This window comes from Acomys minous (genome assembly GCF_964271855.1).
Source record: "Acomys minous genome assembly, chromosome: 5".
Classification (NCBI taxonomy): domain Eukaryota; kingdom Metazoa; phylum Chordata; class Mammalia; order Rodentia; family Muridae; genus Acomys; species Acomys minous.
In genome coordinates, this window is record NC_140494.1 from 59,606,211 (window position 1) to 59,630,920 (window position 24,710).

The 24,710-nt window shown below is 39.2% G+C and overlaps 1 protein-coding gene and 1 long non-coding RNA gene across 4 annotated transcripts in view; one reads left to right on the forward strand and one right to left on the reverse strand.

Moving 5' to 3' along the window:
* The window catches only part of SPEF2 (sperm flagellar 2), a 168,584-nt gene that overhangs the window by 30,107 nt on the left and 113,767 nt on the right, over positions 1-24,710 (forward strand). For all 3 annotated transcript variants that reach the window (XM_084781449.1, XM_084781450.1, XM_084781448.1), the window contains exons 5-10: positions 507-647; positions 3,589-3,653; positions 8,311-8,497; positions 10,450-10,638; positions 13,338-13,525; positions 21,394-21,562. In XM_084781449.1, the coding sequence (XP_084637575.1) occupies positions 507-647; positions 3,589-3,653; positions 8,311-8,497; positions 10,450-10,638; positions 13,338-13,525; positions 21,394-21,562 (939 nt within the window). The remainder of the gene's footprint in view (positions 1-506; positions 648-3,588; positions 3,654-8,310; positions 8,498-10,449; positions 10,639-13,337; positions 13,526-21,393; positions 21,563-24,710) is intronic.
* The window catches only part of LOC311597252, a 14,465-nt gene continuing 9,112 nt past the window's right edge, over positions 19,358-24,710 (reverse strand). The window contains exons 2-3 of the long non-coding RNA XR_014779149.1: positions 20,828-21,156; positions 19,358-19,999 (exon numbers count right to left, since the gene is read on the reverse strand). This is a non-coding gene — a long non-coding RNA (uncharacterized lncRNA). The remainder of the gene's footprint in view (positions 20,000-20,827; positions 21,157-24,710) is intronic.

Consider the following 24,710-nt stretch of genomic DNA (forward strand, 5'->3'; position numbering starts at 1 on the left):
TTAAAATAAATATTGCTTTGTCTTCCTAATAGATAATCCAATGATGTCAGGCCAGTAGTGGAGGTTGTCCCTGAACTCATGTATGTGGGGCCTTGTTTGGGGACACTGACTTATCTAGGGACAGCTATTGTGTCTATAGAGTCTTCAGGTACTACCCGAGAAAAAGAATTTCTTCTCATGATTGGGCTGGTTAGGAAGGTAGCATTGGGAAAGAATTATAATCTTTTTTTTTTTTTTAAAGCCCCTGGCTATTCTTGTACCAACATACATAATGACAACAAAGACATAATTTAGTCATAATTTTATCATTTTAATATTGTGTTTCAGCATGATAATTTTCAACATAAACAATGATAATGTCTTCCTACTATTATTACACAGTTGTGCATTGGTTAATTGTTAAGTTCCGAAATTTTCAACTTATGTGTTTGTGTACCTAAACATGTGTCACATGCCTGTTATTTTGACAAGTTGAATAAATAAGTTGATATTTATGCCATGCTCAGCAACGTTTAAACCGAAGACGACAAAATGAGATAATGGCCAAAATTCAAGCAGCCATTATACAGATCCCGAAGCCAGAGTCAAATCGTACTTTGAGAGCAATTGAGGCTCAAAAACTGTTGAAAAAGAAAAAGGAGGCAGAGGTGAGTAGTGGTCACTTGTGGTTGTCTTGTTTCTCTTAATAAAGTATGCTCTCTCTCTCTCCTCTCTCTCTCTCTCTCTCTCTCTCTCTCTCTCTCTCTCTCTCTCTCTCTCTCTCTCTCTCTCTCTCTCTCTCTCTCTCTCTCTCTCTCTCTCTCTCTCTCTCTCTCTCTCTCTCTTTTCCTCTCCTCTCCTCTCCTCTTCTCTCCTCTCTCTCCCTCTCTCTCTCTCTCTCTCTCTCTCTCTCTCTCTCTCTCGCTCTTCTCTCTCTCTCTCTCTCTCTCTCTCTCTCTCTCTCTCTCTCTCTCTCTCTGCGGTGTACAGAGAGACTTTTAAAGTTTCTTGTTTTCTTTTCGACACATCTTTGTTCCTTCCCGTTCTTATCCAAAATTCCTCCAGCTGTGCATATCCCATTGTTTTTACTGTTATTTCGTCAGTAGCAGGATGTCACTAGACCAGGAGATAAAACTCCCAATGTTGTAGTTTCTGCTTGGACTCCTGTGTTTGCAGGAAGTCTACTCAATTAGGTAAGTGTGGAGGCAGCTGGGAAGATACCTTTCCTCTTTACCATGCAGTGTGATTTCTTATGAATCCTAGAAGTGTTAATTGATTTGTTACTGTTAAAACATTTAAAATTAAACTGGCTGCGCTTGAGATATTTTACTTGACCACACCAAGTGTCAACATTCCAACAGGATGAAATCTAATTATGTCATGGGAAAGTAATACTATGTTTTGATACTTCCTGATTGCTTATATTCTTTGTTGACCTAAGGAAGGTAACAATAGTTACCATTAATTCAACATAGGTCAAGATACAGACTGGCACTTCACATTTTATTGACTTGTACCGGTTTCTCTCAATACAATATTAAGTTCTTCCCTTTATAACGTTTAAGGAAACTGTAGTCTGGACGCTGACTTATTTTAGTATAGTACGCAGGCTCTGGTGAAGAAGACATAGGCCTATCTCTCTCATCCCTACACTGTACATTGTTACTTTAGATTTGAATTCTAAACAATATTATCTACATCTTTTTCTGGCTCCACTTTTGCATTCAGAAACTAAATTCCCCCGAGTTATGAAGGTTTATTAATAGAGAGATTTATTAATAGAGCTGAAATTATTTAGAGAAAAGCTTATCGAGTAAGTGGGGTTGCATGGGAAATGGTTAAAATAGCAAACACAAACACTTTTAGGAAATATTTATACTTTAAAAACACATGCCTGGACACTGATAAACTTGACCTATTTAAAACCTTTATGGCAGCCAGGTGTGGTGGTGTACACCTTTAACCCTAGAACTCAGGAGGCAGAGGTAGGCAGCTGGATATCTGTGAGTTTGAGGCCAACCTGGTCTACAAAGCAAAAAGTGAGTCCAGGACAGCCAGGCCCTATTACACAGAGATATTCTATCTTCAAAAATCAAAATCCAAAACCAAAACCAAAACCAAAACAGACAAACAAAAAAACAAAACAAAACCATTGCTGCTCTATTAAAATGAGATTCTTCCAGGGAGATTGCTCAGTGGTTAAACTAACTGCTGCGTAAGCAAGCATGTGCTAGCTTGTGTCTGTAATCCCAGCAACCCTGTTGGAAAATGGGACCCAAAATAGTAGAGTTCCCTGTTGTGAACAAGAGATGTAAATGTTATTTATATTTCCTCAAATGAGGGGATGAGATGAGAATCATTTCCAAGCCTTTCTAGCTCTTTCTGAACTCTTGCTGGCTGGTTCAACTCAGGCGATCTCGTCAAACCGCCTTTCCAAGCTGACAGATTCAAACTGCCTTGTCTTGGGTTCTGACTGAATTGCTCTGCCTGGACTCAAACTAATTCTGCCCATGTGTTTTAATCTTCTGGCTCCTTCTTAGTCTCTGGTTTGTCTGTCTTTACCTGTGTCTAGCTTGTCCTCTCTGCAATCTGCTTCTGTAAAACTGTCCTGGTAGGAAACTCTCAGTACCAACAACAACAGCAACAACAAACAATCAAAACAAAACAAAAACAAAAACAAAAAAAACCCACCTCTCTTTTCCTTGTACTGCTCTTAAGTGACCTCTTTCCTGTCCTGTTCTCTTGAGAGTTGAGGGTATCCTATCTATGACTCATTCTCTCAAACTTTTCTCTGACTCATCACTTTGTCTGTCCCTCAATTAGGGTCACTTTCAAACATAGCTGCTTCCTTCTATAAACTAACCTTACCTTCATTGTTTGGGATTAAATGTGTGTATTAAGGGTATGTCTGCATTCTAGCCAGACCATACTGTAATTCAGAGTGGGTCTACATTTCAGCCACATCACACAGACCCAGAACATATTTGGATGTGATTCTTTGTAAGAACAACCATATTTTTATTAAAATTCCTCTACAAACAGACCCTGTCTAATTAATACAAGATTGAATTAAAGACTGAAACTAAAGGTTATCCTCCCACCTCCACAGGGGCAAACACACACACACACACACACACACACACACACACACACACACGTGTACACGCACATGCACATGCACACATGCACACACACAGACACACACACACACACACACGTGTACACGCACATGCACATGCACACACACATACACACACACGTGTACACGCACATGCACACACACACAGACACACACACAGACACACACACACACACACGTGTACACACACATGCACATGCACACATGCACACACACATACACAATTTTAAAAAGAAAGGAGAGAATCATGAAATAAGTTATTCCAGTTAGACAATTTCTATATTGTTTTAGGTTACCCTCTTCCAAAGAACAAATGAAAATTATGAAAGTATTGTAGAAGGCACCTTGTCTTATCTTGGTAGTTAAGTGTTTTGAATTAGTACTGTGTCACCTTTTTAAATTGACTGAACATGATGAAGTGTCTCAATGGCTTTTAAAGGCAGAGAACTGATGGTAAATTTTCTTTAAAGGACGTGGCCAATGAGATTAAGAAATTTGAAGCACTAATAAAAAAGGATCTCCAAGCTAAAGAAAGGTAGGATGTAATGTTTTATATTTCAAAAATCTAGCCAGTGCTATGAATAACCTTTGAATATTTACAAACATTTATGGAGCTGTTCCTGAAGGACCATTCAGTTTGAAGCTTTATTGAAGGAGTACATGAAAGAAGAGAGGATAAAATGACTTAAAATCCAGATTATTTACTCATTAACAACTTTAATCTAGGATGGGATTATGGTTATCATGAAACGTAAAGTCAGTTTGTTTACATCTTAGATTCCTAAGATGTAAAAGAACTCCGTATTAAGGGGAAAATACACAAGTCAACAGCATACTTAGGTTCTAGTCCTGTGTTTCTGAATGAGGGAATTATGGGGTCCAATGAGAAGTGAGAAGTCAGGAAAGAATACTAGAAAGTTCAGATGTGGAAAGAAAGTAAAAAAAAAAAACTGGCCAATATACTCATTTTTCTCTTAGCTACCCTCTGGACAAATTCCTGATGCCCTACCCTGATCTTCATGTCCCTTATCAGCATGGCTTCTGTCCCCTAAAAGCAGAGTAATACATGGAGGTAACAAGGAAGATCTGAAATTCTGTCATTGTTCTTCATCATTTATTGCCTCTCTTGCAAAGTGGGAGCTTTTGGATTTTATTCAGCCCATTTATCAGTTGTGACCACTCTCTCCTGGCTATTGAGTCTGTTACGATGAGTTCTCACCTGCACCTATGACTCCTGTAGTATCAAATTTTCGAGTCCTACATTGTACTCTTTGATCTATTTTTAATTGACTGTTATGTTATGTAAGAGAAAGGAAATGTACTACTCTTTACATGTGGAATATTTATGTTAGCCAGCAATATGTGCAGAAGAGGCTGTTTTTTCCCCAGTGTAGTTTGGCACCTGCACCAAAACCTAAGCGACTATAGTGCTGGATACGACACTCCATCCCACTGGTCCACATGTCTGGTTTTGTGCCTCATCTGTTGCCATTGCTCTAACTGTAATTTGAGATCAGGTTTTGAAGTACTGTCAGAGTATCTCTCTTTTTTTTTTTTTTTTTTTTTTTTTTTGCTCAGATTGCTCTTGGTATATAGAGTCTTCATGAACTTTAAATCTTTCCTAGTTCTATGAAAAACGTCATTGGAATTTTGGTGGTGAACATCTAGAATCTATATATTGCTTTTGATAATGTAATATAACCACTTTCATAATTTTGATTATGCTGATCCACAAGCACGAGATCTCCTTTGTCTAGGCATTCTTTCAACGTCTTTCTGGGGTGTGTCTGTATGTCTGGGGTGTGTTTCCCAGAAGGTTTCAAGGGAACTTGGAAGTGGGCATAGGATGCAGACTCCGTCTTCTCAGAGTGGCAGTATAGGAGAGGCAGTTGGAGACTCACTCCAGAGCCAGCTCTCTGTATCTGGGAGTGGCCTCATATGGAAATAAATCTCTTAAAATGTTCTGCACAAATATCTTCTTTTATAGCCATAAAAAAATACTGAGAAGTGCTGGTCTAAGACAAAGTGAGAAATAAAACCAGATTTTATGGGCCATCCTTTTTATCACCAAGCTGCCTCCCCAGCATGCACCCTGTCCATAGCATGTTTTATTTTAGACATATAATAAATGCTACCAGCTTAGCTGCTTAGCTGAGGTTTATTGCATGCTGTATTTTGGCATTTTATGCCGTAGATTTACCAAATAATTCTGAAAATGACAAACTTTCTATACCGACAATTCCTACAAGAAACTATTAATCTCTGTGAATGTTTGTTAAACAATCATATATAAATAAAACATAACCACTGTCTTTAAGACACCACAAGTAATAAAATTAATATATCTTCAGTTAAACAGCTACATAGATTTTTATTTTTGAGACTTTAGCTTTTTAATCATTTTATCTTACAAATTCATATGATGTGATAATTTGATGTATGTTAATTTTTGATTAATAAATATTTTGGGGATGCAATGTAATATTTCAATGAATTTTTAATTGTATAATGCTTGAGTTGGGTCATACAACATTTCCATCTCCTTATTATTACCTTGCAATTGAGGCCTTTGGTAGCTAGTGAGCTGATGGCTACATAGACGGCTGGATGAAAGGATGGATGCATTGGCTCGTAAATAACACAGAATTCATGAAATAGACTTTTGGCAGCATAAACACAATGTTTGGGAGAATCTTAACCTAAACTTAACGTAGGACATAATCTATGTAATAGTACATATAAGTGAGAGACTAGTGAGAATTGTACTGACTGCTCATATTTATTTTTGGAGATGAGAGGGGGTGTCTCACTCTGTAGTCCTGGATAGCATGAAAATTACTATATTAAGCAAGATGCCATTGCTGTCACAGAAGTTCACCTGCCATCACCTCCCAGTCGCTGAGACCATGGGCCTGTGTCATGATGCGCTCTAACTGTATTAAATCTTAATAAGCAAATATCAGCTCTGCTCTTGACCTTCTGTGTACTGAACTGTAGCATGGTTTATCCTTACCTTTTCTTTTTCTCCCCTTTTTTAATTAATTCTTTCATATTACATCTCAATTGTTATCCCATCCCTTCTATCCTCCCATTCCTCCCTCCCTCCTGCTTTCCCCTTACTCCTCTCCCTTATGTCTGTGACTGAGGGGGACTTCCTCCCCCTGTATATGCTCATAGGGTATCAAGTCTCTTCTTGGTAGCCTGCTATCCTTCCTCTGAATGCCATCAGGCCTCCCTATCCAGGAAACATGGTCAAATATGGGGTACCAGAGTTCATGTGAAAGTGAGTCCCCACTCTCCACTCAACTGTGGAGAATGTCCTGTCCATTGGCTAGATCTGGGTAGGGGTTTGATGTTTACTGCACATATAGTCCTTGGCTAGTGCCATAGTTTGAACAGGACCTCTGGGCCCAGAACCGCCCATCATAATGTTCTTGTAGGTTTTTAGGACCCTCTGGATCCTTCTATTTCCCCATTCTCCCATACTTCTCTCACCTAAAGTCCCAATAGGATGTCCTCCCCTCTGTCTCACTTTCCTGGTAAGTGAAGACTTTCATGGGACATGCCCACTGGGCTAGTGTCCAGATATGAGTATATACCATGTAAGTCTTTCTGCTTCTGGGTTAACTCACTCATTGTGATCATTTCTAGTTCAATCCATTTGTCTGCAAATTTTGGGAGTTCCTTATTTTTAATATCTGAGTAGACCCAGCCATTCCACTCCTTGGAATATACCCAGAAGAAGCTCCAGCACACAACAGGGACATATGTTCAACCACGTTCATAGCGGCCTTATTCATAATAGCCAGAACCTGGAAACAGCCTAAGTGTCCCTCAGTAGAAGAATGGATAAAGAAACTATGGTACATTTACACTATGGAATCCTGACCTTTTCTAAGTGACAGAATACAACCATGCCTGCACCGCCTGTGGACAAAACTATCTGAATTTTAGTGTTTTGTACTCATATTTGATAGTGATTCTTAGTATATTGTTTAAATTTAGCATACTCTCACTGTTTGTACAGAGAACAAGAAACGAATGCTTGTATTATAAGCCCAAAATTTATCTGGAAGCAATAAGCCTACAAATTATGATATAGAATCTGATAGGATCTTTATAACAAATATGTATTAATCTCGCACTAAGCACACTTTTGCAGGAGTCATTCTGCCTATATGAAAACTGATGACTGATTAGTCATGACACACTTTAGTAACATGCTTTTGTTTGGTAATAAATTCTGTTGTATTAGTGATAACATAAAAATGATATTTCATAACAGGAACTCATTATTCCTTGGCCAGTAGCATTATCATATATATTATGCAGCTGTGCTGTGGCATTCTAATGGCTTTTTAAAGACAGATGCAGATGAGAATTGATGACTCAATTGCTATACACATAAAATGTTTCTTTTATTTTTAATGATTACTTTTTAAAAGACTATAAATTTAATGCTAAGGAAACATTTATTTCACTGAATATTTATGTCAGATGAACTAAGGTGTTCATCTTCTTTTGGGAAGACCTGTGCTGATGCCAGGTCCAACCTATGCTGAGTCATGAGAGGTAGGCCAACTTTCAACTGACAAATGACTTCCACTGCCATATGAAGTCATAGGGCCTTATGGGAATACTTAGGATGTCTTCTACCATTGTATGTGAGAACAGAGTCGTGAATAGGACCATATATAGAGGCATTGTATTCTCATAGGCTAACATTGATTATATCTAGTCTATATCTATATCTATCTGATCCATATGTCTATATATCTATATAATATATATTTATATAATCTACATATCTATATCTAATTTATATATCATTGTCACTGAGGTGTCCTCTCTGACATTTTGGTTATTCCCAGTTTGCACACTGTTGACTTAAAACAGAAGAACCCGGAGGCCAATGGAAAGATGCAGGAGAGAAACCAGGGTATCTAGTTAGACTGGAGAGTATATGTACTGAGAAAAGGAGAGACGGACTTAAGAAAAAAAGGCTACGCTAAGGACCTCAGCCAGATAGAGTTAAAAGAGAGATAAAGCAAATGGAATTGACAATAAGCTACAGGCTTCAACACTTATCTGATGCTCATATTAAACAATTAACAAAGAAGTCTTCCATCATTACAAGGAAAGGACATGTGATCACACTGTGTCAAAGTCTAACGAAAATCTGTTACTTTCAGTACATCCAAGGCTTCTTTAGAAACAACCGACCAGACCGCTGCCGAGTTGCTCAACACTTACTCAGATGATGACTACATTAAAAAGATCCAGAAACGCCTGGAAGAAGATGCTTTCGCACGTGAGCAAAGGGAGAAGAGGCGACGGAGGCTGTTGATGGACCAGTTAATAGCCCACGAGGCACAGGAGGTGGGATATTTGATGTTAGTTCTGCAGCAACATTGCTAAGAACTTCATAATCCAAGCCCTTGCATTTACACAAATAAATGTTTTGCATATGTGCTGTCTGTCACTCTGAGTCAGATGGCATAGGTAAATCCTCATTTGAGAAAAGCAAAATCGTTACTTGTAAATTTTCGTAGTACCCTCATTCCTCATTAGTGACTATAGACCCTGGCCACTTGGTCATTCATACATGGTACAGGGAGTGGCCTGTCCCTTCATAACAGCTAATTAGAAAACTGGCTAATAGTTACTGAAGTAAACTTTTAGCTTCACCTCATGGGAGAAGTGGGAAAGCCTATAATCAAGTTGAGACTATTCTAGATTAGATATTCTTTGAAATCTTTCCAAAATATGCAAAACACAATTTAGATAGAAATGAATCCCCTGCTTTGTTGGTGTATTCAGTCCAAATACAGGATGGCCCCTGAGTCCACCACTATCAGTGAAAGCCATTGCCTGTAACAATCAGTTCCAGCCTGGAGAGTTGCTCTCAGAGAAAGTCTGCAGGGTCACCAGCCACCCACCCGGTCTTCACCCTTCCTCAGTTTCCCCCAGTTGATGTCAAAGCTGGTCTTTGATAGTTTTCATGGCTTTTGTTTATTTGTTTGGGGTTTTGTTTGTTGGTGGTGGTGATGGTGATGGTGGTTTTGGCTGATGTCCTGATTATCAGGGCAAGTTAATGATACATCATATGCCATAGTTAAGGATTAGAACAATAGATTCTACTGTTTGTTGGTCATATAAGGTCGCAGTGCAGTGATGTGAATAAATGGAGAACATGTGTTCATTGTTACACTTCGCTCTTCTTCTAATAGTGCATAGCAAGGTGAAAAGAATTATTAACAATGACCTGTGTTTAGAATTTAATAACGAGACAGAACACCTGGTGTGTGAAGTTTCTCATGACTTTAAGGCATCTCGTGAACAGAAGAAATGTCCTAATTTTCTGTTGAGCTTCAATTTAAAAATTTAAAATAAGCCTAACGTTCCAGTTTTCAGCATTTACCTTAGAGTGGTTTTTGTATCTTGCATCTGAAAAATGTATACTATTCCTCCTATAATCCTCTAGCTGCAGACAATCTTTGAGACCGTATCATTATCGATCCCAGAGTTTTTCTACAAATCATCAGATGCTTGAGTGTCAAATTAGAGACACAATTGTTCTTCCAAGTCCTCGCTGAGAACTACATGCACCTCCCCTTTTCACATGATACCTCTGTTTAGAGAAAGAAATCCTGATGGCCTGGGGAATTGAATTTTGCCCAAGCCTCTCATCAGCACCTAATCAGAAAGGGGTCCTGCAAAGCTGAACTCCACACAAAGAGTCGTTATGCTGAAGTGCATAGATTTAATTTCCAAACTTCTGAAAACCCAATTATAAATTGAGAATTGCACCACTAGTAGAGAAACTTTGAACTTGCATAATTTGTCTTTATTAGATTTTTAAAGGAAGTAACTTATTTGAAGCAATTGTGAGTTTCATTCAGTACCATGTTTCTAAAATGTATCTAGTATTAAATCTCTATGATTAAATGGCCTGTATTGCAAGTTTTGAACGTGTGTGTGTGTGCATGCGTGTGTGTGTGTGTGTGTGTGTGGTGTGTTTGTGTGTTGTGGTGTGTGTGTGTGTGCTGTGGGGTATGTGTGTATGTGTGTGTGCATGTGTGTCTGTCTGTGTGTGTGTGTGTGTGTGTGTGTGCTGTGGGGTGTGTGTGTATGTGTGTGTGCATGTGTGTGTGTGTGTGTGTGTGTGTGTGTGTGTGTGTGTGTGTGTGTGTTTGGATTTCAACTTTAACCCAATGGGCAGAAGTGGACTTAGATGACAGTCATGCCTTCACACATTACTTGCGAACTGACTTCCCTGTCAGCAGGTAGTGTGGGCTTAGCTCTGACAAGGCATTGGCTCTCTCTCACAGGAGGCCTATCGGGAGGAGCAGCTGATCCACCGACTGATGCGCCAGTCCCAGCAAGAGCGCAGAATCGCAGTGCAGCTCATGCATGTCCGGCACGAAAAGGAAGTTTTGTGGCAAAATAGGATTTTCAGAGAGAAACAATATGAAGAAAGACGACTTAAGGATTTCCAGGATGCTCTTGATAAAGAAGCGGTAAGTAAAATCTCCATTAAAAATCATATTGGGTAAATCACTAAACATCTTACTTGGTTATCAGTTTATAATTGACAAAGAGGAGGCAGCCATACATGGTGCACCCTGTGTGGTCCTATCTTTTGAAACACTTGGTTCATCTGCATTTTCCTTGACTACCTAAAGAACATCTCTCCACTTTCTTCAGATAGCGTTTTGCTAACAGAAGGCTGATGACGTACACCTCCTCTTCGTGTTTATTTATTTACTTTTTAATTTTATTGATTTATTCATATTACACCTCAATTGTTATCCCATCCCTTGTATCCTCCCATTCCTCCCTCCCTCCCATTTTCCCCTTACTCCCCTCCCCTATGACTGTGACTGAGGGGGGCCTCCTCCCCCTGTATATGCTCATAAGGTATCAAGTCTCTTCTTGGTAGCCTGCTATCCTTCCTCTGAGTGCCACCAGGCCAACCCATCCAGGGGACGTGGTCAGTCCCCCATCCAGGGCACCAGAGTTCGTGTGAAAGTCATACCCCACTCTCCACTCAACTGTGAAAAATGTCCTGTCCATTGACTAGATCTGGGTAGGGGTTCAAAGTTTACTGCATGTATTGTCCTTGGTTGGTGCCATAGTTTGAGCCCTGGGACCCAAACTGGACTCGGCGCGCGATTTGGCCCCCGAGACCCAAGCTCAGCTCAGGGAGCACTTTGGCCCCTGAGACTCTAGCTTTGCATGCGTGCAGTCCCAGCCCTGAGACATCATGGGTTTTTTTTTAAATCATTACGTTTTAACTTCAGACACCCTAGGGACTTGCTCATGTCTAAAGTTCACTGAAGCTACTAGTGTGGGCACCAGAATGAACAATTTTAGGAGGCTTTTCTGAGCCAGAATGAGACTTTTACCGAAGCTTTCTTTCAGCAAGAAAGAATTAATTTTAAATAAGTAATTTCATCACTGTTTGATATGAACACTATTTCCCAGGCCTATATTGTACTGTTCCTTCTTGTAGACTATAGTGATTCATGAGGAGGCAGAGGATGCTCTAATTTATTTCCATGAGAAGAGCGGCCAGAAGTCACGATCTGTCTCCTGGATACACTCTTTGCTACTATGATATTATTTTGAAACTTGAAAATCAAAATATCTGACCTGCTACTCATTTACCACATCACATTTCTCCTGAACTTCTTATGTGTGGTTTCTCATAACAAAAATAGCTTTGTTTATCAATGCATTACTTGGCTCAATTTTTTTCTATTTCCCATTGGGGAACTCAAATTTATTGCGATCAACATTTCAAGTAGCTTGCATTTGCTTTAATAAAGCATTCTTAAATGTGCCTATACAGGAGAGAAGGTCTTTCAGGACACAAGGAAATGGTATTCGCCTTACCAGTTTGCTGGCTTCTTCTGTGATCCCCTATGATAAAAACACATTTCATCTAGACTAGCAGCTCTTGATTTTACATATTGGTGCCACCTACTGTTATGAATAATAATTAATCACATTTGAGCATTGGCTTCGAACCACAATTGCACTATTCTCACTGCACGCATATGCAATTCTTGCAAAATCCACACATGAGCACTTATGTCTATGTAAGCTTTACACACAAGGAAAGAAAAGCCAAAAGTTTAAAAGTCAAATAGCGTGTCAGGTGCACAGCACAGTGATGAAAAGCACTTGTTTGGATGACACAGTTCAGCTAATTTTTCTGGGTGTAAGAAAATTATTAATACCTTCCTTTGAGGAAATTGAAACTTGCTGTGGGGATAAGTGGTTTGTTGGAGTTCTTAAGTACCTGGAACTATAATTCTGTACACAACCTGGGGCTTGAATTTGAAGGCCATTCCTGCAAAAGCTACATTTATTTCTGTTTTCTCCTGGCTGAATCAAGTCACAGGTGTTAGATCTTACTTGTGAGGCAGCGTAGCACACGGTCTGATTTCTGAAGCAGCTGCTATAGTTTTCTGAAAGGCAACATTTGATCATTTGCATCCTTCAACTAAGCATCGTGTTCCTTTCAGCTTGGCCAGCCTGCGATTCATGTGAAGAATGACTTAAACAAAACAGTTGCAATCGAGTAGAAGGTGGGGATGAGATGTTTAAATATTTAACAACTTTTGGTAGAAGTAGATTTCTACAAATGAATAATATCCATATATAAAGACTAAGGCAGTAAGGGCTTTTACACACTTAGGATGTGTTAAAGTGTGTTGTCTCAAAGCACTATAATAAGGTAGCTACCACATATGTTGCCAGTTAATCAGTAAAATCTGAAATGTGTAAGTCCAGTGGTCAAAGCAGATGCTGCTGGTTATGGGCCCTGGTCACGGAGCGTGTAGGCGCCAGCTATGCCTGCCATCTGACCCAGAGTAGCGTAATTCTCTGTGATCTTTGACTCTCTGCAAATGATAAAACTGGGACACCTTCAGGAAAACCTAAGATCCTATTTATTTTTTGTGACACTGATCTTTTCCCCTTCATACCACTTTAGTGTTGTGTTGATGAGCTAAGTATAGAGTCTCTCTAGTACGGCCATTGCTGTCACACCAAATACTTAGTGCATTAAGGAATGATGGATGATTCTTGATTGGCTAAATCCTAATGTAAAGGAAAGGTGCATCCTGTCTAAAGATTATTATATTTTTTGCTATTATGACACTATGTTTATGACAATACTTGCATTTAAGTTTCATTTTTGTCATTTTAGGCTCTTGCCAAACAAGCCAAGATTGAATTTGCTGAACAAATCTTAAGGGAGAAGGAAATTCATGAGAAGATCTCCGTGGAAAGGGCCCAAGCATCTTATAAGAAGCATTATGGGATATGTTCAGAAATTTTGGATCAGATACTTGATTTGTGCACCAAGGTGGCCGACTATCGGTTGCTGACAAATAAGTAAGTATCACTTTGCATAATTAGCACAGCACAGTCGCCACAGATATGGGACTGGTAAGACTGCACAGGGGATGCAACCGAGAGGTTAAGCCTATTTCATGAGCGGAGAACGAGAAGCAAAGGCCTGACCGTGATTACTTTGTGGCACTATTTGGGGTACAGGCATCTTTCTTCATCTCTCCATCAGTTGGGTCTGAATTGTCATTTGCCAAGACAATAATTTTTATTTATGAGACCCTTCTAACTTACTAGAGGGTGAAATTATTTGAAGACTATTAAAAATTAAATTATTTTCACCAAACCTTTTGTCTAGAAGAAATCAATATATTTACAATGAAATGTTCAAAATAAAAAAAAGAAAAGAAAAAGCCAGTGTAATAATTTAAATTTTTAAGTGAAGTAAATCTGAAGTTACAAATTAGGAACACATTGAGGCAGCAGATTCGTCCTTTACTGCCCCTTACCTTCCTAGCGCTAAAGAAAAGAAACACAGCCTACTGTGTGGTTTCCATTCTAGGTATGTGCAACAGCCAGCACATGACAGTCAGAGAGTTTCTCATGTAAGCATGACATAAGTGTATTCTTTGTCTACTGAACCTAGTGGAGATGGCCCTCGCTGAAGGCTTTTAGGCAAATGCAATATCTAGGCTCACAGGCCTATTGTATATGATGCCTTGCTAGACACTAAAGCAGAAGAAAACTTGGGGGCCATATGGTCCAGTTAGCTGGCATCCTGCTCCAGGCCACAGGCTGAGGTCTTCCGATGAGCTCACAATGGAAGGAACAAGGCAAAGACCCATGGAATCCACAGAGAGAAGAGGAAAAGTATCCCATCTCTCCTACAGGCAAGGGAGAGCCTTTCTGATGCCATTTAGTAAATCTAACCATGTAATGACACATTTTGAACTTGAAATACATTGCAGCTTAATAAACAGAAAATAAATTATACTTACTCAAAGATGAAGGAATTAAACAGTAAAGTTTTAATATATTTATAAATCATATTATATATTTTATTAGGTATATATATTATATATACCTACATATCATATAATAATGTTATATTATATTAAATTAGTATAAATTCAAATGTTCTGAAATTTTAAGAAAAAATATACAGAAGTGATGAATAAACAAAGTTTCACAAATCGTTGTAATAGCTAAAAATAGATATATTACAAGAACTAAGAGCTTTTAATGTTAAAAATGAAATGAATCAGTGGTGAAAGTGAAAATATAATTAGACATGGATATCCTCAAACAAAAGCAAATGGAGTTCTGTTTGGGAATAGCAAACTAAATACACTTGTCCCTATCCTTCCCACTTCATATGTTTAAACACCCTAACTTTAAAGCACACATAAGAAGGCTAGCATGGGGGAAAAGTGAGATGGTCTAACTTTGTTTAGTAATGACCTCTATAAATTTTAATTTTTCTTAATATCATAAATAAAATCTGATTTTTTTCAGACACATTAATGATATTGATTTTCCATAAAAGAAATAAACTAGCAAAATGAAAAAATTTAGATAAGGACTGTTGTCCACCCAAGTTCCACAGGCAAAGTTGTAACCTCACCTCTACTCATGCCAGCAAGGGCAGGAATCCTCATCTAAGCTCGCAGTGTAAAAAGGGACGCCACCTATTTATTCATCAGGACGATGGCAAGGAGACATGGATTTCCATCCCCACCTGAGCATGGCAGAAAACTCCTGCATACTCCATGGCATGTGTTGGAGGGGGCCTGGTGGAAACACGACCAGACGTACAAAGGTCTCTACAGTAGAGCCTGTAGAGACTCCGTGACAGCAAAATTCCCACCTCCTCCCAACAGTGGCGACGTGCTCCTTTCCTTACGTGCCATGGGAGATGCTCAGGGGCTTTTACCCACATTTGCCATAAACAGGACAATATTTCCACTTCCCTTTACCACAGCATTGTCAAAAAAAAAAAAAAGCAACCAAAATGGAGATGCAAAGTATTCTAAATTGTGACCAAAAACAAACAAACAAAAAAGTCTTTGATGACTATCATGTCAAGAACCTGAAAGAGCTCAAACAAAAAGCAAAAAGACAGTATATGGTGCTATTAGAAACTGAACTGCATTTTCATAAATTTTAAATATGACCTTGTCATATTTAAAATATGAATCAGGGATATTACAGATAAGATTGATTATGATGAGATGATGGTTACTTCAACATAACTGGTATCATTGCAAGAGAGAAAAAAGGTACACAGCAAAGGCATCATGTTTTGACAACAACAACAATGTGTTACTAAACTGCGAGCCAAGAAAAATAAAATATTTCCAGCATATCTGTTTGACTGTGACAGCAGATAACAGAAAAGATGAGCTAATGTCTCAGAGAACACAAATGCCACAAGGCACCTATATGAAAATTTGCAGGCTCAATCACTAGTTGAATTTGTATGGGCCTATAACTCTTAAGGAAATTGAAGGTATAATTTTAAAGGTCTTCAAAGGGAATTTTAATCCCAGAAATTATTGCTGAGTGTTTCTCCCAAGCATTTTAAGAAGTAATCACTAGGCTTCGTTTCCAAAACGATTATACACATGCCTTTTAGAGAATTAAAATGACTGCGATGCCAACTCACTTTATGAAGCCACTGTTACCTGCTTTTTGTAAATATAGATGAGACAATTAGTACATTCATGCAAGAAAGTACCTAGAAAAGGACAATGAATTTGAAGGAACGAACTCCCCAGCTCATGAGAAGCGTGAGATGTTGGCCCACACACAGATCACTTCATCAGAACAGAGAAACCCAGGAACAGATTACCACAAAAATCACCCACCTAATTTTTGGCTAAGATTCAAAAATAATTTGATGGGAAAAAAAGCCTTTGTTAGGAAATAATACAGAGGTAACTGGATAATCACAGGCACAAAAATAAAATTTTTAACTGAACTTTGAATTTCTTTTCACATAACATATACAAATTCAATGAAAATTAAGATTATAAAATTTTTCATGTGAGAGAAATGGTTTGTTGTCCTATGAATAGGCAAAAAAAGGCCTTAGACTTGATACCAAAGTCATGACTTGTAAGAGAAAAACATAGCAACCTTTACTTTGTCACAATGAAAAACCTTTTGCTGTACAAAATATAAAAGTCAATAAATGGACTTTTATAAAACTTAAACTGCAGGTTACCAAGAAGAGACTTGATAACCTATGAGCATATACAGGGGGAGGAAATCCCCCTCAGAAACAGTCATAGGGAAGGGAATAAGGGGAAAATGGGAGGGAGGGAGGAATGGGAGGATACAAGGGATGGGATAACCATTGAGATGTAACAAGAATAAATTAATAAAAAATTTTTTAAAAAAGACAGATCATCAAAAAAAAAAACTTAAACTGCTAAAGGAGACTGTGGGTCACAGAATTGGAGAGAGTACTTAGGGAACACACTTCAAGCAGAGGCATGGTAACTGGTATGGGCATTCCTTAAAGTTACCAGAGAAAACTACTGTCTTCCCCAGCCCCGGCAGCTGTCACCCACCAGAAGCACCCCAGTTAGTGGTGAGGCCTCGGTCAGGTCAGGTTGCTTCAGCAGCGTGGCCCATGGTTACACTGTCCGTGCTTGCAGCTGACCCTTCATCCATTGCTTATGGACAGCGCTAATTGTACTCTCAGTGGACTGTGAGGACGGAGGAGGGCAGAGCAAAGGAGGAGGAGGGCAATATGCGGGCAGTGACCCAGGACGAGTTAGAGAGTGGGGTGAGTTGGGTATGATCTCCATATCCTGTATTCATATATGAAATTACCAAAGAATGTGTAATTTTAAGAAACAGAAAAATATAAAAAGAACTATACCTGAAAACAAATATAAATCAATCCAAACTAGAGAATACATCAAAGAAAGAAAAAAACATTACTGAACAGTACATACAAAAATTTCAACCTCAATAGACATTAGAAATTTTTAAACTAAGAAAACAGTGAGAGATCATTATCAGAATGCCTGAAACGAGGGGAAATGACACCAAATGCTGCTGGCACCAATACATAGGAAATCTCTCATTGTTTTTAGTAGTGGTTAAAAAAAAAATGGAAGAACCTGTCTGGAAAAGAGTTTGGTAGTTTCTTAAAAAGCTGAATGTAGAACTTCCATGTGGGTATTTTCCCTAGAACCTTTCAGGTAAACATTGACACACAAACCTATGCATGTATACTTCTAGAATCCATATAGAAATGGCTTAAAATTAATAGCTACCCATATGTCTCTCAGGAAGTGATGGTTGAGTTATGGTACACCCATACCATGAAACATACTGAACAATTAAAAGAATAAATTATTGGTACACAACACAACCAGATAATTATGCTGATTGAAAAACCAATCCCTAAATCTTATGTACCATATGATTCCACTTACAGAGTTTATAGCTGTATAGCCTGGTTATTAGCTAGCAACTCAAAGGCCCCTGCCACAGCCTCTTGAATGTGGGGATTATAGACATTCATCATCATGTTTTAATGTATTAGATCTTTGTGTGTGTGTGTGTATGTGTGTGTGTGTGTGTATGTGTGTGTGTGTGTGTGTGTGTGTGTCTGTATGTGTGTGTGCGTGTTCAGGTTCATGTCTGTGGGTGCATCAGATGGGGTCAGAGAAAAGGCCACAGAACTAATTGCAGGATTTAATTCTCGCCTTCTACAACAGTTGCTGGGGACTAAGCTCAAGCTCTCAGGCTTTGGGGGATCTCTGCCTCCCACAACTTTTGGAGCTTAAGAGACAGGCTAGTTTGGCTGCCCTTCAAGCCAGAGATCTACCTATTTCTGCCTTCTCAGTGCTATAAGTGCAACAATGTACTATCACCCCAGGCTTTCGGGTGTGTGTGTGTGTGTGTGTGTGTGTGTGTGTGTGTGTGTGTGTGTGTGTGTGTGTGCGCGCACATGCACACATGCATGCATTGGTTCTGTCATTTGAACTTGTGTCTTCTTGTTTACAAGCCAAGAACTTTACTGCCTGATCCCACTTCTGAAGTTATAGATTTACAGAAGCTGAGAGCCCTATTAGCAATTGTCAGGGCACTAAAGAAAGGATTTTCGGGAGAAGAGAATAAGGCTATAGAAATGTCACACTAGTGATTCTGTGGTCATTTGTTCTGTCTAAACTACATAATGCCTTATCATGACCGTAATAGCAAAGTATAATTTTATTTATATTAGATAAGATGATTGAATTTGAATCATCTGTGTGATTGGAATAGCTAGTATGCATGCATTTTAATAAATTTTTAGCATTTTTAATCTATGTATGAACCTATGTATGTATGTGTGTATGAGTGTGCTAGTGCCCACAGAGAGGGTATCAGATCCCTTGGAGCTATAGTTACAGACAGTTGTTAGCTGCCTGATGTGGGTTCTGGGGATTGAACTCAGACCCTCTAGAAGAGCAGTGTGTTGCCTTAGCCACTGAAACTGCAGTGAATCTTTTGTTTGTTTGTTTGTTTTGGTTTTAGTTTTTTGGTTTTTTAGTTTTTCAAGACAGGGTCTCTCTGTGTAGCCTTGGCTGTCCTGGACTCACTTTGTAGACCAGGCTGGCCTCAAACTCACAGTGATCTGGCTGCCTCTGCCTCCTAAGTGCTAGGATTAAAGGCGTGCGCCACCACGGCCAGCTGCCACAGTAAATCTTAAGAATTGCAGTTAATTATTTGCAGTTCTATGTCTAGGAGTGAACCCCAGACCAATCTCTCACTTCCACATTAGCGTGTCTGTTGACATGACTATTGCTCAGTCCTTGTTAGCAGGCTCCCTGACACCCTGGCTCTTAAAATATCTCTGCCCTCTCTTAGGTGACATTCCCTGAGTCACAGATTCAAGAACCGTGATAAAAACATGTCTTGCTTGGGCTCGACACACTTTTAATTTTGGCATTGCATTTAGTATGGCTTTCTGTGATGGTCTCCATCTGTGATGACCTCCATCTGTGATGGTCTCCATCTGTGATGGCCTCCATCTGTGATGGTCTCCATCTGTGATGGCCTCCATCTGTGATGGCCTCCATCTGTGATGGCCTCCATCTGTGATGGTCTCCATCTGTGATGGCCTCCATCTGTGATGGTCTCCATCTGTGATGGCCTCCATCTGTGATGCCGTCCATCTGTGATGGCCTCCATCTGTGATGGCCTCCATCTGTGATGGCCTCCATCTGTGATGGCCTCCATCTGTGATGGGCTCCATCTGTGATGGCCTCCATCTGTGATGACCTCCATCTGTGATGGCCTCCATCTGTGATGGCCTCCATCTGTGATGACCTCCATCTATGATGGCCTCCATCTGTGATGGCCTCCATCTGTGATGACCTCCATCTGTGATGGTCTCCATCTGTGATTGCCCCCATCTGCTTAAAGGAAAGCTTCTTTGATGAAGGATGGTGGCTGACAGAAGATGAGTTATCAACTTGAGAGAGGGGAGTATTGTAGAGGTTTGAGTGAAGGTCACTGGGAGGACAGAAAATGATAGGGAGAAGTGACGTAATTCAATTTCAATTTAATGCATTAAAAAATTAAAAGGGTATGGGGTAGAGGGAAAGAAAGGAGCAGATATGGGCGCTATGCGGTAAGACAATGGTCAATATATCATATAAAACTCATTAAGGATTACTAAAATATTGTTTTTAAATGAATTACACTTAAGAAGAAAGAAAGATATTGAGGCCGAAAGCCATTGCGCGTGGTTTTCTTCCTCTGGACCCTCAGCAGCTTGATGGGGAAGAGTGTGAGCCGGAGTGTTAGGGAGCAAGGTTATCGATATTCTTAGAGACTAGAGAAGCTTTCTTAAAAAGCAACCCTGCTTTAGCCATTTTATCTACTGCTGACATTGCAAGGCCAAATAGCTGTGGTGGTTTTTTTAGTTTTCATTTCCTTTTGTGAGTGAAATACGTGGAGCAATTTTTATGGATTGCAGTTACAAAGCCAGAGAACATCCATAGATGTCATACTGAAATCAGCACTAAAAGGAATATTAAAATACTGTAAGAAGGAAGACGGGTGATTTTAGCTATCCACTCTGGTCAGTGATGGAGTAAGAAAAGAGAACTGATGCCTGAATATGGTGAAAGCTGATTTTTCAAGACCCTTGACCACATAACCCTTTAAACAGGAAGGGTTTATAGATCTGTTGGACAACAGGTCCCTGTGGGCCTCCTTCCAGCCCCTGAGTGTCCGTATTGTAATGTATGAAACATTTGCCCTTTTGTATCAGGGTGATGCACTTAGCATTTCTTCTAGATCCATCCATGCTGCAAACACATTATTTTTTTTTTTTACCTGTGTCAGATTCCAGATGAGCCATTTTTCTTTTGGGGACATTGTCAGAGTCATGCCAACCTCTTCTCTTCATACATTTTGTTCCTCTCAGAGGTGTTTTCTGGTCGCTCTGTCCCGGTTGCCTTGTAGGCACTCTCTAGGCCCCAGCTTAGCAGACATTTCCTCAAAGAGGCTTTTCTCAGTCCAACAAGTGGGGTCAAGCCACACTGTTGCGTTCTCCCTGTTGTGTGGCTCTCAGCTGAACCTCTTCCGCATTTGCTCCTGTCCCTTGTGAAACGTCAGCAGCTTCCATGGTGCTTAGTGCCGCTGGTTCTTCAAACCTTCCTGTGCTGTAAGAGAACAGTTTATCTAAAACCATGAGCATTATCCAAAAACTTAAGCTTTTCAATTCCCAGCTTTGGTATAAAACGGCTGCCACTTGAGGACATGACTTAAATGATCGAAGATTCTACTTCTGTGAGCAATGACTAGAATAAATGCATTCCAACGTGCCTTTAAGACAGACGTTTCCTCACTTATGTGCACATATTCATTAATGACTTCCTTTTCTCCTTTTGTCCCAATAGTCTTATTCCACATAAGCTGATGCATGATTGGAAAGAACTGTTTTTCAGTGGAAATCCCTTATATGAACAGACTTCTCTTAGACAGGATGCTACCGGGGTGACTGAAGACCATACTGTAGAACTGGACAAAAGGGACTTACTCGATAGTAAGGATTATGAAGACTATAAGGTACATGCTGATGTGTAATAATCGGAGCGAATGAAACATAATAAATTCCTTAATGATAATTTGTGGTACTTTACTTAATTCCTACTAACGAAAATAGGCATTTTACATTTGCATTTTCTCTTATATTTATTCATGCATATGACTAAGTTTTACCTGCTTAAAATATTCCTCATCAACATCTGGTGTTCACAGTAGTATTAGAACAGTGTAAAAATAATTAAGTACAATACATTGAGTAAATAGATGCCAGAAGAATGCCTCACTGGAAATTTTCTTTTATGAGCTTTCTACCTTTGTTTCAAAAACCTCTGTTAAATGGTAATTTTTAAAGTAACTTATCTTGATATTATAGTTTTGCAGGAAAAATGAAAAAGAAGGTGGCTATGGTCATACAATATTTTATTCAAATAAATATTTGAACATTGACTACAAATTTCACATTGCATACATTTTTCATTCAATGTTCTTTTAAAAAAATTATACATATATATAAAGTCAGTTTCATAATTTGATATAGGTATACGATATATGTTTTATAACATTTTATGATATATTTTGCATCAAGTTAAGAAAAGACTTCAAAAATTCTCAGAACAAAGAAATCATTAATGGTTTAAGGAAATAGGAATGCCACCTGTGTCTGTTAGAAAGTTGTCCAGAAACCACTGGGAATAAACAGTAGGCACTACCCATTAATAATCATCGGCTCGCATATCTGATCTCTAAGCACTAAAGACATTTGCTGCCACAATGTATAAGATAATAAAAATATACTTACCTCATTTTGTTCTTATTAAGCTCATTTAAGATGGTAAATGTTAAATGGTTTCTCCAATGGACTGGGCATTGATTGGATTTAAGGAACACATACTAATTTATTTTATTGTGTTTATTCATTATAACTTTCCCCATCCCATTTCATTTCACCCTTAGAAGTAAAGACATAAAAATGATGGCTTTTTGAATGCAGGTTCTGGGTAAATGCAATGAAAAATGAGAGCGCTTATGATTGTACGTACCACTAAATTCTAGGTAGGCAAACACAACATGAAAACAGGAATGAATGGAAGGGAATTGGACGCAGTCATTCACTGATAATCAGGGAGAAGTTGGTGAACATTAGAGGATGAATACATGGAATAGACTCATGACAATGACCAGGGAAACAGACAGAGCAGCACTGATGTGTAGACCTTAAAGGAAGTTAAGACTGTGGTAAAAGTTAAGGAAACAATATACAATTATGGGGAATTGTAAATGTCCACCTCATTCTAACTGAACCACAGTATATTTATATCCTGGGTAGGATTATTGGGTTTGTTTGTTTGTTTGTTTTTTGATTAGGTGGAAACGGAAGCACCGCATACAGATTTTATTCCATGTGGCTGTGGAATGGTGCCTGCACCTCTAGTGTGTTAACCTAGTGTGTCTCATGGCCCGTGAGACGAGAGATGTTTGTCCATAAATGTCAAGCGATGTTGAGGTAGTCCTTTCCATGATCAGCTAAGACGCCATGCTACCCAGTGGAAGCAGAAGCCCCTGACAGCTAGCTCTAGCCAACCCGTAGTGCGCCGTGTGTTCCTCGGTTGTTTCTTCGGACAGTTTTAGTCGGCTCTGCCCTTTTTTCTCATAAATCGGGAGACCAGGTTCTACTTTTCTTGTTTGGGAAATGGATACCACAGGAACATGCTTGTCTTACCCACATCCTGAGTGAGGCCCCTGACATGTGTCTGTCAGTCAGTGCGCTTCTTCTTGTCTAGCATCTTTGCTGTTTTTCTAGAAAGGAAAATGCCCTTACAATTTCCTTTTTTTTATATACCTTGTTCTTTTTGGCTTCAGAGTATACAAGAGTGTATCCTCTCCTAGGTCCTAAGCAGATTGTCAGATGCACTGATTTTTATATTACTCATCTCCATTTTGAGAACTTTGTTCTCTCGAAGAACCCTCTTCTAAATATTTCAATGTAGAGGAAAAATTAATATTTCAACTCACAGAATAGGTTATCAGCCATAATTGTCTATAACAAATACAGAAGGGTATTGTTGCTAGTTGCTCATATTTGTTATTGCTAAATTTTTCAAGATTTCTATTACTGGAAGTAAATGCAGATCTTCAAAAATATTTGCATTCTTGGCATACTTTACGGATGCCCGGACCCTCCTTCCATAAAGAACTGGCAACATCCACATTTGAGCTCAGGGCTCTATAAATGTAATTAATTTTTTTACTTTACTTAATTTCCCCCTTCTGACAAGGTCTCACTGTGTAGACCAGGCTGGCCTCAATTTTATTGTTGCTGCTTGCTATACTTTAATTTTGGAGGTTTTTCTATGAATTCATATATGTATCAATAAAATATGATCAAATCTTTAAAAAAATGTATCCTTTCCTAGGTAAGCTGCCATCTCCCGTGCTCTGTGTACAGAATAGCTCCATGTACAGAAGTGTTAGCCAATGGACAATGTCTCTAGGAATCTTCCCACCAGCTAAGAGGGAACAGCATCAAGAAATAGCCATCCCCAGTGGGTTCCCAGGCAGTTGTCACATGGAGGATAGTGAGCTATTTAGCAAAGACTTAAGGAGGGGCTCTAGGCTCTAGGCATGTGATTCTCCCAATTTTCTCAGCACAGCTATGGCCGCAGCTAGTGGGCCCATGATTCCTCCTGGTGAATTTGTGACCTTACCAAATCCCGAATGACATCCAGCCTAAGGTTCTTACAGGGAAAGTTTTCTTCCCCAGCATTCCATAAGCATCTTAGTAACTTAGGAGTTAGAGTTTCTACATCCTTGGATTCTGTATCCACAGAGTTAGCCAATCACCACAGCACAAATAATGGTTCACATAAACACGATGTTGTCCTGTCATTATTCCCTAAACAATACGGTTTAATAACCCATTTCCATACAATTTACATGACAATGGGCATTCCAAGTGATGCAGAGATGACACAAAGGTTTCCCAGTGATGCTCACGAATGACGTGCATAACTTAACATTTTCTATAGGGAACTCCAGCTTCCCTTTCTATTTACAGTCAGTCCCAGAGACAGTTTTCCCACCTATACAAAAGGGTGACTGTGCTACTGTTAGGTGTTTGTGTTTATTTAATGAGCTCTTTCTTTCTTTCTCCCTCCCTTTCCCTCCCCTC